The 14,500-nt window shown below is 41.4% G+C and overlaps 1 protein-coding gene across 10 annotated transcripts in view; it reads left to right on the top strand.

Moving 5' to 3' along the window:
- The window catches only part of LOC129783085 (ceramide transfer protein-like), a 99,750-nt gene that overhangs the window by 51,865 nt on the left and 33,385 nt on the right, over positions 1–14,500 (top strand). For 9 of the 10 annotated variants that reach the window (XR_008745073.1, XR_008745074.1, XR_008745076.1 and 6 more), the window contains 2 exons: positions 1,445–1,602; positions 13,902–13,994. Coding sequence is in view for 6 of the 10 variants with exons in the window: in XM_055792758.1 (XP_055648733.1) it covers positions 1,445–1,602; positions 13,902–13,994 (251 nt within the window). In the remaining 4 variants the exon portion in view is untranslated. The remainder of the gene's footprint in view (positions 1–1,444; positions 1,603–13,901; positions 13,995–14,500) is intronic. The other variant, XM_055792756.1, reaches the window with a different exon arrangement.

Below are 14,500 nucleotides of genomic sequence, written 5' to 3'. Positions count from 1 at the left end.
CTGTTAGGGGGACGGAGACCTCATTATTGCTTCTGAAACAGATTGATCTTTCTTTCGCTCCCATCATCTTTACCAGGGGACCTCAAACTACGGCCCACAGGCCAGATACGGCCCCCAGGGTCCTCAATCCGGCCCCCGGTATTTACAGACCACCACCACCCCCCCCCCCCGCCGGGGGTTGGGGGGGGAAACCAAGCAGCCGCAGCCGCAGATGACTGCCTGCCACTTCATCCGCACCAGCCCCCTGGTTAAAAAGTTTGAGGACCCCTGATCTTTACCTTTTAGGGAGTATTCTTGATTAACATGAAACAAAAAAATAATCTGTTCTACCATAGTATGTATGCTTATTGAGGTATTGGAAGTAGTGTATGGTGTGTAAACATCTACTTGAAAACATTTGATGCCTCCTGAAAGGAGGGCATATAAAACCTCTGGAGACTTAAACCATTGCTTACGACCATGTGATGCTTGCTTTCTGTTCCTTAGCGTAGATACTGTGCTCTACCATTAGAGAATAGCAATTGCATTTCTCTTCCCTACAAGAACCAAGCTGCTTGAAAGCTGTGCTTTACCCTTTGAGACAGATATTGGATAAACTTACACAAATATTTATTTGTACTCTTTAAACCATAACAGTGGCACATTGACAAACTGACAGACCAGGAAAAGAAAGCAATATCCAACAGGGTGATAAGTTATTAGCTTGCCCCGTGGCATAGCAGGAGTTACTTTAACTTGCTGGGCTCAGTCAGCTTCAACATGGGTGTTACTTCTGCTTTCTAATATTTTCTGACATTAATGTGTAATGTTTGTTATTCTGTCAACCTACATACGAGTTTGATATAGGATAGGTACTTTTTTTGTCACACATTAAGTGACTTGTTTAAATAGCCTTAGCCAGATGGCCTGGTTGACAGCATGAAGTAGTTGTTGGAACTGCAAAACCCCACAGCACTTGGATAATTCAACACATTTGATACTTTGATATCATACCCTTTTATGTTGAGGTTTTAAAATCTATAGTTACCTGCTTAAAGCAACCTTGAAACATTACCTTTTGGGTCTGATTGCATTTTGAAATTGTTTCTTTCTTAGCGCTGTATTGGCTATGTTTTAAGGTTGCTCTGTGTTAATTGGGCCCCACTTCAAGCTGTCAAACTGCTATTGTTACAAAGTATTCCTACTCCCTCCATCCACATGATTTGCAGAGTAATACAGCATTACAAGCAGACTTGAAATACATTATAGCAAGATGAAGCTGAAGGGATGCATTCTTCCTTTTGAATCTCTTTCCTTATCCTGTGGGTAGCTGAAAACTATTAGCACTTCTGATTTTTATTTTTAAATTAACTTTCTAGCCAGTCTATTTTCTTCAAACAGTTGTAATTTAAAGCATGTGTGAGTTAAAGGCAGCTATCAGTGAATGATTCATGTTTGGTTTTAGTGTTTCCACATGTGACACCCAAAGGAATTAACGGCATAGACTTTAAAGGAGAAGCTATAACTTTCAAGGCAACTACTGCTGGAATCCTTGCTACACTCTCTCATTGTATTGAACTCATGGTAAAACGTGAAGAAAGCTGGCAAAAAAGACTAGATAAGGTAAGATCATTTTCTTTTTACTTCTGTTGAAAAAAATTTGTTTCTTTAGCTTGAAATTGTTTCCTGGTTTTGGGACCTGAGCAAGCAGCTGCATGGTGCTTGGTTACTGGCTGGGGTTAAACAATGACAAACTGAAATTTCATATTAGCTATTTTTAACTTATTTATTCCAGGTATTCCTTTTATTTGTATGTACAGCATTTATTAATTTTAGATGCTTTCATTATTTATTACTCCTACAAAATATTAAAACCTTATCTTGACTGTCGGTGATACAGTAACGTTATTCATTATATTCTTTCTTTTCCCAGCCCTTGTTCAGATAGTATTCCTATATTTTTTATATCTATAAAGAACCTGATAGTATTCTACAGTAATAAGTGTATTGCTTGCAGCCCTCTAAAAGAGACCTAATTATCCATGATTGCAAAATGATGTGCAAATCTTTGAAATGTTTTGTGATAACAGATGGTGATAGTACTGAGGAGCACAATCAGTTCTAACTTGAAAGGTCTAAGGTACAATTTCACTTACCTTTAGGAGATTGAAGAGATTAATTTAAGTCATGTTTTATACCAATTGGTTAATTGTTTTAGGGGTGTGTGTGGTATTCTAATATCTGTTACTCTTCTTATGGCAGTGATAGTTCATGGTAAGCCTACTCAACCGCTGTAGCAACTTGAAAGGAGCGATGTCTTCTCTCTTTAGATGAGATGTGCTAGAAGCATGGATAGGTTGTACTTTAGGCTTTGATTTCTAGAATCCTGCCATCACTGGCTGGTGTCCTGTACAGTCCATTAGCTGTTGTCTCATTTTTAATTTAACGTGTTTTCATATCGAAGAGGGTCCCCTGTGGAGAGTCAGCCAAGTCACGACAATCACACCAATATGGCTACATGCCGTGCTCACTTTATTAAACAAACAGGTCATATTTATAACTTTAACTGACCGCTCACACGACTTTACACACAGGTGATTAGATAAAAGTCTCTGGCCACGTGGGTGTCCCTGTGAGCATGCTGCAGGTGCCTGATCAGAGTGTGCCACTGAGAGTGTGTTGATTCCACGGTTCCCAGGGCTTGCTCTGCACCTGGCTTCTTGTTTGTGCATAGCTTGTTTTCTTTCTCACACTGCTTGTTCCCAGGACAATTTAAAACTGCTCTGCAGCTTCAACTAACAGGCCTGGGTTGTCCAACCTGGACAATGGTAACATATGTCCTCGGTCCTTTAAAAATCCCTCTACACCATATGGTGTATATTACACTTCAAGTCCTACTCCATATGTGTTAGTGATACATAATTCAAAGTATTAAGTCAGACAAAATACATCCATGTTTGAATTATTGTCCCTGTCTCCTAGCTATTAATTGTCCATATGTCAAAGTCCTGGCCCTATTCAACTGTATTGTGAATTCTGTCAACACTTAATTTACTGTTGCTTCATCTAGGTAGCTGGAGGAATTATAGCAGACCTAAGACTTGATGGTTGTTCATAGGATCATAGAGTAATTCAGATTGGAAGAGACCTCAAGAGGTCTCTAGTCCAACCTCTTACTTAAAGGAAATACAGTTTGAGATCAGACTGGGTTGCTCAGGGCTTTATCAAGTCTGGTTTCAAGTCTCCAAGGCTGGAGCCTTTCTGGGCAGCCTTTTTTGCTGCTCAACTGTTGTTATAGTGAAAAAGGTTTTCATTATATCTAGTTGGAGTAGCTCTTATTCCAGTATCTGCCTATTGTTTTTCATCTTCCTGCTACAGACTGCTGTGAAGAGCCTGGCTCAGTTTCTTGATGACCTTCTTGGAGGTATTGGAAGTGTACTATTAAGTGCCCCCACAAAAGCCTTCTCTTTTCTGGGCTGAGCAGACATAGCTCATTCTTGCTGACCAGACTTTGCTTAGCCTTAGAACATGGACTAAGTGTATTTTTTCTTGTCAGTAGGTCAGCATGTTATTACAGAATAATACATTAATATAGAATTTGAATTGATTTTGGTTTGTTATTTGTCATGCTTTTCTTCTGTGGGCTAACTTTTAAGCACTTGTTTTTAGCTGCAAGCGGTTAACAAATCCAAACCTAAATTTCACTGAGTCTCATGTGACTGATACCTCATACAGCATGAGTAAATACATTTTGAACGAGGTTACAAGCTTATTTGGACTTGTTTTCCCAGAAACTAAAATAACAGTAGCTTCTAAAAACGTGGAGACTAAGTTTCTGTGCTTTGGTAGACCTGTAACTTTGTCAAACTTGTCGGTTAAATTTTCTGGGGTTTATAGCACACTCATAGTGAAGTACTGTAATTCTAATATAAAATAACCATTTTTACTTGGATTCTTCTAATTGCTAGCCTTTCAGAAGAGGAGATTTTGATTGAATTAAAAAATATAAATTGTGGTGTGTTAGCCTTGGCTAACAGCCAAATGCCCACCCAGCTGCTCACTTACCACCCCATCCAGTGGGGGGTGGGGGAATAAGATGAGGAAGCTCATGGGTCAAGAGAAAGACAGGGAGGTTGCTTACCAGTTCTTGTCATGGCAGAACAGTCTTGACCTGGGGAAAATCAATTTGTTGCTGATTAAAATAGGTACAGTTAGTGGGAAATAAAGACAAACACTAAAAATCTTTCTTCCCCCATTTCCCAGTCTCAGCTTTGCTCTTTCACTGCAGGCCCCTCTGTCCCCTGCTTGCTATTCCCAAGCAGTGCAATGGAGGGTTGGAGGTCAGTCCAAAACACTTACTCTGCCACTCCTTCCCCCTCACACTTTTCTCCTGGAAAGGACCTGCGCTGGAGCAGGGTTGTAGTCCTCTGTGAAAAACCTGATGTAGTGGGGGCCCTCTGTGGAACATGGTTCCTTCAGGAAATATCCCTCCGCAGGAGCGGTCTGGAAACTAGGACCATGCGTGGCAATCAGTTAGCTGAGGGGAATGTGCTCGAGCTTGTCTAGACAACAATTAACATGATGAGACATGTTGACAGAGCACGGGGGAGTGGGAGACGGATGGCGCCAAGGAAAGGTAACACCTTGCTGTTAATTGCTGGCAGTTAACCACCAATCAGGGATTGCCTAGTATGCAAGGCTTAGCTTCAAGAACCAATTAGTTTAAAACCCGCAGCTTCTGAAAGTGTATAAAAACTCGTGCTTCTGTACAATAAATTGACATTTGCTTGCATCAAGCTGCGTCCCGTCTCTTCATTCGCCGCAAATTGGTGACCCCGACGTGATGCGTTTAAGGATCTGACGTGAAGGGCTCTCGAATGGCCTATCTGAGCGACATGCAGCGAATCCCACAGAACTTTGAATGATCTGCTGAAAGGAAGCAGGAGCCGGCCTGAAATCCCTCCGGAGTTGAGAGGTGAGCTGTGGGAAATCCGTAACGGGGAATCAGGCTTCGTCCCCAGAAAGAGACGTATATGGACTCATAAAGGGTCTTCTAGTCAGATCAGAGAGTCCGTGCCTCAGTCTCCTCAAATGGTGACCGCTATGGTGGTGTTCCGAAGCCTTGGAAGAATAAGGGCGGAAAAAAGGCAGCTCGTGGAAGAGGGCTGCGTTCCGGAGGAGACGGCTTGGCTGAACGATCGTCTTGCTGTCTGGACCAGGCGGACAACCTAAACCCCGAGGATAACACCTGTATTCATCGAGACAGGTGTGCAGCCAAGAAACTTTAGAGACTTTAAAAGAATGAAAGTGTGTACAGACAGCAGCCAATTGTATGATGCTGCAGCAGAGGGGAACTCCGTGTCGGGAATGCATTTAGCACCTTGGTGGCAAATTCTGACTACTCTTTGCCAAGTGTGGACTAATTCTACTAACGGTGCTAAACCAGAGGAAGCTGTAAATTCCACCGACAGCGCGACTCTTCTCAAGACACCGTCAGCGATGGCGATTCTGTCCACACCTCCTCTGCCCCCAAAGCTTCTGTCACTGACTGCAGCGACCCTCGCAACCCAGGAGCAAGCACGGGAACAGGACAACTCGGACAATGATTCCATTGACACTGATAAACCTTTTGATCCAGGTCCTATAGATCTGGAAAAGGAGCTAGACCTTTTCCCCATCCCCTCGTCTCTCCTGATGCATTGATTGTATTTTTGGGGAGGGTGAAAGGGGGTCTGAGGGATTGGTGGCAGGAATGCAAGTGGGAAACACTTAAGTGATGGGTTTTGGGAGTCGCTAGGGCATGTTCAGTATTTTGTCAGACAAATCAACCTGCAGAGTGGCAGCCTGTGCAATACGAGGCTGTTAAAGAGTTAAGCAAAGCAGTGCGGGAAGGGAGGATTCATAATACATTTGCTATGTCCCTTCTTGAAGGGATGGAAGAGTCTTATACACTCGCCCAGCATGATTGGAAGTTATTGCTTCGCATGGTACTAACTGATACAGTATATGATGTGGTTATCTGATTTTTGTGAGCTATGTGTAGTGGCCTTGACTGAAAACCTTATTCGGGGAATTGCTGTTAACTATGAGCAGTTAGCTGGAGCAATTAACTGTGCCGATTCTGTGACTCAGGCAAGGTATCCCAGGGACAACTGTTTGCAAATGAATGAGATGGCTATTAAGGCAGTCAGGGTGCGGGAGCCTTGCCACAGTCTTGCAGAGTCCTAGAGAGTCACTAACTTTAATACTAACTTGATTGATTGGCTTCAGAATATTTTGCAACAAGTCGAACATCAGGAAGCTCAAGGGTCGCTTTTAAAACAACTAGCTGTGATAATGCCAATGAAAATTGTAAACGGGCAACTTTCACAATCGCAACCCCAACATGTGTCAAATGATTGTAATGCAGAACTCACAGCAGACTGTAATTCTCAGGCTGAGTTCTGGAATGCAGCATAACAGATTTTTGCTTCTCTAATCTCTTCTGTAAGAATAGTACACGCTTTTAACTTGCTTAGTAAATTAGGCTGCTAGCTTGCTAAACAAAGTAATACTACAAATACTCTTCTTTTTTTTCTGGCTTATTAACAGATGTTGATTCTGTCCATCATATGTTGCTACAGAACCGAGTTGCTATTGATTTTTATTATTAGCACAGGGACACAAGTGTGAAGACTTTGATAGGATGTGTTACGTGAATCTGAGTGACCACTGTGAATTAATTTACAAAAGTATACAAAACTTAAAAGCCTTAAAACAAAGATCTGCAGCAGAGCCAGGGGCGGGATGCCTTTGGTCTCTTCTCACGGCTGGGAAACTTTGGGCCATGACTCAAAAGTATTACAGGATTTATTATAATTATCTTTAACCACCTTATTGATGTTTGCCTTATGTCTCCCATGCCTTTTTTTTCCTGTATTCAATGTTTAGTTGATTGTAACATAAAGCAGGTCATGGTCACCCAGCTACACACAACCTTTGCCTCCTCGCAATTAACAAGCAAAAGAGAGGATAGAGAATGTCTGAAGAGAGAGATAGGAGAGGGAACTGGAGAATATTTGACCTAACAAGAGATGAGAGAACAGCTGGGTATCGTGAAGGAGACTAGGAAAAATAAACATGGTTATGATATGGAGAAAATGTGAAATGGGGATAATGGACATGGATTGTGATTGTATGTGTCTGCTTAAGGAATGTGGGTATGGTGACTAGTCATGGGTGCGGTGACAACCACAGTTTTGAGGAGATGCCTGCCCCTCTTCCTCTAACAAAGGGGAGACGGGGGAGACGCCTGCCCCTCTTCCTCTAACAAAGGGGAGACGCCTGCCCTTCTTCCTCTAACAAAGGGGCTATTTAAAAGAGAATAAGAAAAGATGAGAGACATTCAAATGCTATCTAGAGGGAGGGAGTGCTAAGTCTCCTTGCTGGAAAAGATCGGGTGGTCACAATCACCTGAAGAAGATCGGGTGGTCACAAGGACATGAATCACCTGAAGAAGATCGGATGGTCACAAGAACATGAATCACCTACAAACCTGCAAGACCACCACATTCCAGGCAACGGACTGATAAGCTAATTAACATACGAAGCGGGGTTTAGGTAACAAATATGTATAGGCGTTAATTGAATATTCATTTGTTCATTGTATAAATGTGAGATGGTTCGTCACTTCGGGTATGCACGCTTGTGGAGGAGCGATCCCCCGTGCATCTGCGCGCAATAAACATACCTACTTTATAACTTTCGAGTTATAGAGTCTAATTCCGCACGTCACTAGTACCAGGTTTGGCATGTTCTGCAGGGCCCTTGCAAACATGACGGCAACCAAGGCAATAGCAAACAAACAATACTGCCAATTGAGTGAATGAATGCTAAAAAGGCTGAAATTCTCAGATTTTGATAACATGTTGCTGCAATGGGGCGCCTAAAATCCACGCAGCACATACCATCAAAATCCTCACAGCCATGCCCTTGAACCAACAACAAAAAGCAGAGGCAATTTTGACTCACATTCTTAACTGCCTACCAAACAAGGTGATTTAACTCTTTAATGGTTTCCCTGCTGTTACCCTGGATAAGAGAAGAACCACTGCGACACGTTCCCATCATAGCCTCCTACTACATTAGCATCTACAGAAAGACAATTATCGACAAAGTGTAAACATTATCATCTTCTTTTGGATTAACATTATACATAGGTGGAAGGGCACACCAAACAAGAACTGGTTCAGTCAAAAAGTTCGAAACATCGCATGCCTTCTCTGAACATACCTCTGGGGTCATTCCCTTCATTCCCTCTCTTTTTTATGCAAAGAGAAACACTTTTACCATAACAGAGAAGCCCCTATTTACATCTCTGAGCCCGGACACAAACCGCAGCTGTATGCGCCACCAGGCTCAGGGCAGAAATCGTTCATGTAGTTACATAGCTATATATCTCTACAAGCATGCAGATACCTATTTATCACTAGATAACTGATATGGAGAAATAATGTGAAATGGGGATAATGGACATGGATTGTGATTGTATGTGTCTGCTCAAGGAATGTGGGTATGGTGACTAGTCATGGGTGCAGTGACAACTACAGTTTTGAGGAGACGCCTGCCCCTCTTCCTCTAACAAAGGGGAGACGCCTGCCCTTCTTCCTCTAACAAAGGGGCTATTTAAAAGAGAATAAGAAAAGATGAGAGACATTCAAATGCTATCTAGAGGGAGAGAGTGCTAAGTCTCCTTGCTGGAAAAGATTGGGTGGTCACAATCACCTGAAGAAGATCGGGTGGTCACAAGGACATGAATCACCTGAAGATCGGATGGTCACAAGAACATGAATCACCTACAAACCTGCAAGACCACCACATTCCAGGAAACGGACTGATAAGCTAATTAACATACGAAGCGGGGTTTAGGTAACAAATATGTATAGGCGTTAATTGAATATTCATTTGTTCATTGTATAAATGTGAGATGGTTCGTCACTTCGGGTATGCACGCTTGTGGAGGAGCGATCCCCCGTGCATCTGCGCGCAATAAACATACCTACTTTATAACTTTCGAGTTTTGAACATATAACAAGACAACACATAGAACAAACAAGACACAGAGCGCTATTTCAGTTGTTACATTCCAGGAATTCCCCAATTCTTAAGACAACCTAAAGGAAGTTTTTAGCTTCCTCTTTTTCCTACGCAAAAGTTTCCCTTTTACTTTTGCCGTGAGGTCCCTCTTGTTCCTGTGAGACTCCGCCTTATTCCGTCCCGCCCCCCGCTTTCCGTCACGAGGCCTCCGGGCTTTTAGGAATGGCAGTAACCTCGGGTTTGCTCGATCTGCCCTCAAGATCGCTAGCGGCCACCCCTTGGTCAGCAAACCCCCTCCCAAGGTACCTTTCCTCCTGGGGACTACGCTGCGCGCCGGACGTCTCCGTGCGTCTCACCAGCCGCCCCGTTACTAAACATACCGTTTTATCCGCGGATCCAGGGGTTTCTCTTCTGCTCCCGGGTGAACAGCTGAGAAGAGGAGGCTCCTCCGAGGAAATCTCCCGGGGCGCGCCTAGGAGCGTCCGCTCCGCAGCTGGTCCCTCAGCCGAGCAGAAATCCTCCTGCCTGGCTCGCCAAACTGACGTGCGGAATTAGACTCTATAACTCGAAAGTTATAAAGTAGGTATGTTTATTGCGCGCAGATGCACGGGGGATCGCTCCTCCACAAGCGTGCATGCCCGAAGTGACGAACCATCTCACATTTATACAATGAACAAATGAATATTCAATTAACGCCTATACATATTCGTTACCTAAACCCCGCTTCGTATGTTAATTAGCTTATCAGTCCTTTGCCTGGAATGTGGTGGTCTTGCAGGTTTGTAGGTGATTCATGTTCTTGTGACCATCCGATCGTCTCCAGCGAGGAGCGGTGATTCATGTCCATGTCCTTGTGACCATCTGATCTTCTCCAGCAAGTAGACTTAGCACTCCCTCCCTCTAGATAGCATTTGAATGTCTCTCATCCTTTTCTCATTCTTTTTTAAATAGCCCCTTTGTTAGAGGAAGAAGGGCAGGCGTCTCCTCAAAACTGTAGTCGTCTCCTCAAGGCTGTGTGCCTATGTGACCAGACACCGCACCCATGACCCGTCACCATACCCACATTCCCGAGCAGACATATACAATCACAGTCGGTGTCCATTGTCCCTATTTCACACTATTTCTCCATATCACTAGCTGTTCAAAAACAAAAAGGGGAAATTGTAAAATTGTACGGAACAAAGACAGTGGGTTATTTTGACATTGATAATATGTCTTAGTTGGTTTTTTATTTGTTCTATTACTTGTGCCTTGTTTTTGCTCGGTTTCAGGTGTTCTTTTGTGCAACAGGAAGGGGGAGATGCAGGAGCAGGCTGGAAACTAGGACCATGCATGGCAATCGGTTAGCTGAGGGGAATGTGCTCGAGCTTGTCTAGACAACAATTAACATGATGAGGCATGTTTGCAGAGCACAGGGGAGTGGGAGAGGGATGGCGCCAAGGAAAGGTAACACCTTGCTGTTAATTGCTGGTAGTTAACCACCAATCAGGAACTGCCTAGTATGCAAGGCTTAGCTTCAAGGACCAATCTGTTTCAAACGCGCAGCTTCTGAAAGTGTATAAAACCTCGTGCTTCTGTACAATAAATTGACATTTGCTTGCATCAAGCTGCGTCCCGTCTCTTCATTCGCTGCATCCCTCTGCTCCAGCATGGGGTCCTCCATGGGCTGCAGTGTAGATATGTTCTCTACCCTGGAGGTTGTTCTTCTCCTCCTCCCCAGGGGCCATTCCTGCAGCCCCCCACAACCAACACCTTGACACCTACACTCTGCACAAGAATTTAAAGACAGCAGTCTACTGTATTCAGACCTTTGCTAACACTATTTATTCCACTTAAGTTGTAGAGCTTCTTTTGGGTTTTTTACCTTGTTTTAGTGGTTAAACATGGCTCTGTAAAAGTCTCTTATAAGTATGGGCCTGAGCAAAAAAAAACCCCACCAACAACATTGCTCTGTCATCTGATAAATAGGTGTAGGAGAAGAATGATGTTGATCTCTATACTCTTGGTTTTCTTGGATGCTTATGTTACTCTGAAAAGGAAGTAAATATTAGGAGATGATAAAGTTCAGAATATCTTTTCTGAGAGATTAGAGGGGGAAATTGTATGAAATGGGCAGCCATTTGTGTTTGTTCTAGCTGGGAGGGTTTTAAAGCTCTTTTTAATCTGTTCAGTGCCTGTAAAAGACCAGCTAGAAGAACTGAAAGGTTCAGCTTCAAGTTTGTCCTTTGTATATCAGCAGATTCACTCTGCAGGCTCTGTGCTGTGCAGGTTTGTCACAAGAAGAACAGGATCTCTGTCAGTGGCTAAAAGCAATGAGTGTTTTACAAGTAGCATAAGTACCGTTGTAATCCAACTCGCTCTCCTCCTCTCTCCAGCCTCCTCACTCCACTAGCTTCAGAACCACATTTTACTTAACAAAGCACAAACGTGATTAGTGAGAGTCCTACTACTTCACAAAACTATACAGCCTCCATATTGTAGAGGGCCAGTTTAGTCTAAAGATGCAAGAGAGATTTATGTCTGCTGAACCTGAAGCAAATATATGTCCAGATTATAGCTGTCCTAAAATATTTCTAATATTAAAAAGCTCAAGTTCATCAGAACCTGTTGAATCTTTGGACCCAATTCTGTGCAACCTGCTTTAGGAGAACCTGCTTTAGCAGGGGGGTGGACTAGATGATCTCCAAGGTCCCTTCCAACCCTGAGCGTTCTGTGAATCCAGAGCTGACTACAGTTTCACTTGAGATGAGTACAGTGTTATGAAGTCAGTATCTTTCTCTAGAAATCCTGTTTTTTAAATAAATGAAAGTTGTTACATTCTCAAGATTGGAAACTTTATTTTTAAACCTTTGAAAGCAAGAAATCATTATAAAAACATCTTTTAATTTTGAAGGAGACTGCTAAAATAGTGCATTTAGTGATTGTAATTTTGGAATTCTATATTTAATTATCTTTCTGTTACCAAAACAGTCAGATGGCCAGAATAAAATTAATATAAAAGCTTGTAATGTTATCTAAAGGTAATTGTAATTACAGCTTTGCTTTTGAGGTTTTATTCTTAGCTGTTAAGATCTTGAGCGTGACACACTATTTTTCCAGTGCAGTATACTTTTCAGTATGAGCCTCTTGAATGCTTTTTAAAAATAGACTTTTAAAAGAAAATGGATAAACAGGGAAAGGATTTAATCTCTATTATTTGGTGCATTGTTTTATTTGCAACAAAATCCTTGTGATGATGCTTTTCTTGTTGTCTTGACTACAGCAGCGTTTTTCTGTTGTTGTTTCCTTTGGTCTTAATAATTGGTATTAATGTGCAAACTTAACTTCCAAATCTTAAATTTTACTTTTAAGATTAACATGTTTGGGTAGTTTATTTTGTTCACCTTTCACAATTGTGAAACTTAAATGTCTCATTAAATTTTACAGAGTTTTAATACACTAGTAATTTTTCTGCTATGCAATCAAACAATTTCCCAATTTCTGCCTTATTTAATGTTTTTGCTAAGAGAAGCTGGCAGGTTTGGAGAGTTGTCTTTTGACACATGTGAATTATCACTAATTTGCATATTGAAGTACAGAAAACATGGGGATAGGGGGAGGTGGTGTTGGGTGTTGTTTTTGTTTTTCATTCCAAGTGTTCTGGTAAAACTTCTATGCTTTCTCTCAATGACTTACACTCAAGCCATGCTTTATGCATCTTCAGGATTCTTCAGTTACTTTCAAATTAGGTAAACTTGCAAAATTTTGTGAAACATAAGTTATTAGTAGTTATTGCCTGTTTGTGATAGTTTCAGGAAGGAAAAACCTACATTCACAGATAAAGGCAATACTGTCTTCATCCAAGTGCTACTTTTTTCCTAAGAAATTTCCTGTGGAAAACTATAATACTTTGTTTTGCATCAAAACTGTTGCTTTATTTTTCAAAAGTTTCTTTAGAAATTAGGAATTATGTGTTCCAGAGTGAACATTGCCGCCAAATTCCCAGTTGGTAAACTCAGCCTTTCAGTGTTGTTAAGGGTTTTCCACTGAATTATTAAAGTTCAAATTGGATTGCTGAATAATTATACTCATATATGCAAGTAGTAGTGTAGTGTCCTCTTGCCAAAAGGGAACAGAGAAACATCTTATGTAATAAAGCTGAATTCTGCAAGAATTTCAGAACTCTTTATAGCTTTTTGTATGGGAATATCTTGGCAGTATGTAGAATTTGCAAAGGAAATACTAGGCTTAATCTGATTCCAGCATTACGACTACTTTATTTAAAATATACTATAACATAGACATCATTAGTGGCTCTAGTACAGTCCTGCATCTATTATGGGAGAATGATGTTGAGATATGCTTGTCTCTGCATGGAGTTCACAAAATGATTCATGTGGTTCCTATGTCAGCTAATCATAGATACAAGCTTACATGCTGTGATTCACTAGTATCTCACCCCATTCAACAAGTTAGCTTTCTACTAGTTTTACTTTTCACCCTTTGTTATCACTGCCCAAGCATCTGTGTCAAGGAGTTTATATAAACTGTCACATACCAAGTCTGACCCTCAACAAACCATGAATAGCTATGCTTAAATTAGATAACAGATTTTGCTTGCTGATCTAGTTTCTTCCATGTGACTTAAAGAAGGGTATGCTCAAGGTAGCTAGCTCCCCAGGCTTTGTATCATATATGCATGTATATGGACACATATAATGCATGCATTGAAATAAAATCAGAAAATCAGCAGCTTTGCAGTTGTTATTTGGGGGGGAAAAACCCTGTACTGGTCATTCCTTTTATTGCTGTGATGGCTATTATCAGCCAATTCATTCTTGATCATACATGATCATTTAATTTTACAGGAGGTAGAGAAAAGGAGAAGAATTGAAGAAGCATACAAAAATGCTGTGACAGAACTGAAAAAAAAATCCCACTTTGGAGGGCCAGACTATGAGGTACAAATTCTGCTTTTGAAATTTTTGAAAATGCTAAGGCTTCTAAAGATAAGTTTTTCTCAAAGGAGTGTGTGTGTAAATCAAGGTCTTTGGCTGTGTAAGCGTGTTCATGCCACTTCTCTTTTTCTACCTTGGAAATTGAAACTGAATGAAGAATCCAAATCCTTGATTTTTTGAGAAATCTGTCTTCACCTCAGGTTTCTTTTGCTTTTGTCTAAAGCATTTTACTAACCGATATTTCTGCTAACATTTTTATTATTTTTCTTGTACATTTGATAGTGTTTATGCAAGTTCTGTACCCTTACTTTTTAATGACTTGGCTGTATAGATATGTAATGCAAATATGACCCCCCTGACTGCAGAGACAGTCCTAGAATCTGAAGTTTAACTTGAATTGAGTTTTACCTTGTCACTGCCACATGAAATGTGTTTGATAATTGATTTTTAGGTTCTGCTTCATCTGTTAAATTGCATGTTTTAGCAGCTTTCTCCTCAGTTTAGTCAGA

Source organism: Falco peregrinus, chromosome W (assembly GCF_023634155.1).
Source record: "Falco peregrinus isolate bFalPer1 chromosome W, bFalPer1.pri, whole genome shotgun sequence".
Taxonomy (NCBI): Eukaryota; Metazoa; Chordata; class Aves; order Falconiformes; family Falconidae; genus Falco; species Falco peregrinus.
Note: the sequence above shows the minus strand (reverse complement) of the source record. Positions and strands in the feature narration are given on the sequence as shown.